General features: G+C 46.4%; 1 protein-coding gene across 1 annotated transcript; it reads left to right on the top strand.

Annotated features, from left to right (window-relative positions):
- The first annotated feature begins 1086 nt into the window (after positions 1–1086).
- TMEM74 (transmembrane protein 74) lies at positions 1087–2265 on the top strand. The gene has a single exon (XM_009323108.1). The coding sequence runs from the start codon at positions 1087–1089 to the stop codon at positions 2023–2025; it is 939 nt and encodes a 312-aa protein (XP_009321383.1). The 3' UTR covers positions 2026–2265.
- The last annotated feature ends 1187 nt before the right edge of the window (positions 2266–3452 follow it).

Below are 3452 nucleotides of genomic sequence, written 5' to 3'. Positions count from 1 at the left end.
TGCCGGGGTGTGCGTGAGTGTCTGTGCGTGTCTGCGCGCCTGTAACCTCTGTATCACTCGGGTCACACAGTTGCGTGTGGATCCAGCTACTCCCCGCGCCGGCGGGGATCGCATTTCCTAGCGTGGCCGGTTCCCGCTGAGGTCCCGGGAAGCGCGTGAGTGAGCAGCGTCTGTTATCGATCACGTATATGCTATGGGCGCACATGTGTTTTCTACGGATGCAACACATTTATTGGGCTGCAGGCTTTTCCTAATGACACCGGGCATTCGGCCTCGAGGGGGGATGGGGCACAGAAGACGGGGGTAATAACGAATTAATTGCAGATGAGAAGTAATATCCGTCTTTGAGTCATCAGTCTTTGAGGCATAATTTCATTCCGAAAGCTCTTAATCAAACTGGAGATCTGCTATAGGAAAGCACTGCTTTTCCCATAGGATTATCAGATTTCCACCAGAGAATACAGATCCTGGATTACTGAGCTACATGGGATTTGCGTGTTTCTTTCTAATTAGTCTGTGAATCTGAGTTTAAAATTCTTTATTTGGAAGGGGGTGGGGGAGCGTTACTTGCTTCTAAAAGAACAGACGTCTCTTTTCTCTGATATTTTACACAGTTATTCTGGTTATCCTGTGCTCTGTAGATGATTTACTGCCTTAATTGGATACTGGTGTCAAAGGTTGATTAGACTCCCTAACAGATTTTGGATCTGCAAGAGGATTGCCATTTTAAATGCGTGGTTAAAACAATCGTGTTTGCCATCTCCCCTTGAGCAGTTGAGAGGAACGCTGATGTATTACATTTGCGTTATCTTCTCTTTGGTTTATTAATGTATCATCATGAGGTTGTCGGGTTTGGTTTTGTTGTTGTTTTTTTCCCCTCTGCTATTTCATTTGCAGACCGAAAAGAAATGAATGTCAGAGAGGATTTGTTTAATCATTTAACAGCTGACACAAGCCATGTCCCTAACAAAACATTGGTGAAAGAGTAGAAGATTTCTGAGATACAGCAGCTCTGGTGCCGTGAAGCCGCTTCAGCGGGTCAGGGGCAGCGTTTGCTGAAGGATGCAGTAGCCCAGGACGAGGTCGATGGCTTGCATGGAGCTTCTCTACCTGGCCGAGGAGAGCAGGCAGGCGCCCCTGGGCACCGCCGCCGGCTGGAGCCTGCCATCCCCTCCCTACGAGCAGCAGCAGCAGCCTGAGGGGGGTGAAGTGGACCCCAGAGCAGCCACTGCCGTGGCAGCCCTGCACTGCGAAAGGCATTGCAAGCCCTTGCAGAGGAGCCCTGTGGCTGAGACCCCCCCGAGCACCTCTCCCTGGGAGCACCCTGCACCCCCAGGCACCTCCCAGCCCTGCCACCCACCCGAGCACTTGCCCAGGGAAGAGGACGGAGGGAAGAAGAAAGCCTGCTGCTGTGCCCAGGAACTCGAGACATCATTCACCTACGTGGATGAAAATGTAAACCTGGAGCATGCAAGAAGTCCCCCCAGTCCTACAGGCGGCCGCTGCCAGGATGCCCCTCTGCAGCAGCGTTCCTGCAGGGAGCTGCCACCTGAGTGGGTGCACGACTCTCCTTCCCTGGTCTCTGAGGAGGACGACGCTGCCTCGGAGGTGGCGGCCGGGAAATCCGTGGACTACGGGTTCATTAGTGCCATTTTGTTCCTGGTGAGTGGCATTTTGCTGGTGATCATTTCCTACGTGGTACCCAGAGATGTGACTGTGGATCCCAACACCGTGGCTGCCCGGGAGATGGAGAGGTTGGAGAACGAGAGTGCTAGGATCGGGGCTCACTTGGACCGCTGTGTTATCGCTGGGCTGTGTCTCTTAACCCTGGGGGGAGTGGTGCTCTCCAGCCTGCTGATGATGTCCATGTGGAAAGGGGAGCTGTACCGGAGGAGCAGGTTTGCGTCCTCCAAGGAGTCTGCGAAGCTCTATGGGTCTTTCAATTTCAGAATGAAGTCTGGTGCAAACGATAATGTGCTCGAGCTGTCGTTAGTTGAGGAAGATGTGCTTGCCATAGATAATTAGTGTGGTCATGATTTTTAAGGTAGCGTTTCTACAGGAAAATATGTTTCATTAAAGAAAACAGATGCGGCTAAAGATAGCTGGTGATGCAGTTTATTTGTCTGACAAGAATGGTTTTTTCTTAAGCTCCATAATCGAATGTTTGCAGTATATGAGCAGTTGTTGTAAAGGGAAAATGTGCCAGAGAAAATGCAACTGATAGAAAATAATGAAAGCTACTGAATAAAAAGAGATTTGTGATAAGTAGGTTCCTCAGATACTCATTTATCCCAATAGAAAACATTCCATTGGTGTCTCGCCTATATAATTTTCTTATTACTCCCATATAGAACTGGAATGACTTTGACACTTTGGAAGCTGTTAATTATTGCAGCCTGCAGAATTATTAACAGTCTACTTGGTAGCCTGTTAAGAAGCAGGACCAATAATCAAATAGCAGGGCTAATACTTAATTACGAGAGATGCTTTTTTATCCTTTAATTTTAAACCGATCCCTTCTCTTCTATTGAGTGAGAGCTAAGGGAAAAAAGAACACCGCTTGGTCATGACTTGCCACAAACCTCCCATATTTTCAAACAATTGTACAATTAGTGATGATTATTTAAAATATAAAATAAGAGGCAAAGGGCAGGGAACCATATGGCTCATGGTATTGGTAGGAGACAAAAGGCTCTTTCAGCTTGAGGTCAGTGGCTCCATTTCAGTTCAGATTAGCAATGATTGATAGTCATTAACTTCTGATAGCTATAGTGACCCATATAAAAGAAGTTTAGTTCCTGGTGGACAGATGTCTTTGTATGAAAGCTGCCATAACTTGAATTAACTGACCTCTTGTTTAGAGTCTCAAAAGACCCAAAGAGTGAAAAAGCATAGGGATGCTGAGACTGAACAGTTCTCCTTCAGTACGGATGCCGGAAGAAATTCAAGCTCAGCTGCAGGGCTTTGCTTATACTGGGGCTGTCTGCATCTTGCTAGTCCTTTTGAAACTTCGGTTTTATGTCACTAGGCTGTCAGCCTTCTCATAACCAGCAAGGAAAGGTCAGGAAGGAGCTTTCTGGGGCTCATTCAATAAAAAACAATTTATTTGTAAAAAATAAATTGTCAGGAAATACAAAGGTTAAATATCGGGCAGTTTACTGGCTGATATGGGACTCGCTTAACCTAGGGGATGATCAAGGGTACATGTTGTTATTAATCACAGTTCCGTGGCACAGTAGCCAAAAACCTGTACCACTGATGCTATTTAGTTTATTGTCAGCCAGTTTCTGTGGAACATTAAAGTTGTGTTCTTGCAGTGCTGAGAAAACCAACAAAGATTGTTGAATGCACCGCTGTCAGTTCTTACTGAACAGTGGTTTTTATATATATATATATGTCCTGTTAACATATATATGTATGTTAATATACATATCTCTGTGTCCCTGCCAAAG

The sequence above is a fragment of the Pygoscelis adeliae genome, unplaced genomic scaffold (assembly GCF_000699105.1).
Source record: "Pygoscelis adeliae isolate BGI_AS28 unplaced genomic scaffold, ASM69910v1 Scaffold174, whole genome shotgun sequence".
NCBI classification, from domain to species: domain Eukaryota; kingdom Metazoa; phylum Chordata; class Aves; order Sphenisciformes; family Spheniscidae; genus Pygoscelis; species Pygoscelis adeliae.
The sequence above is the reverse complement of the archived record's forward strand: the minus strand, read 5'-3'. Positions and strand labels throughout refer to the sequence as shown.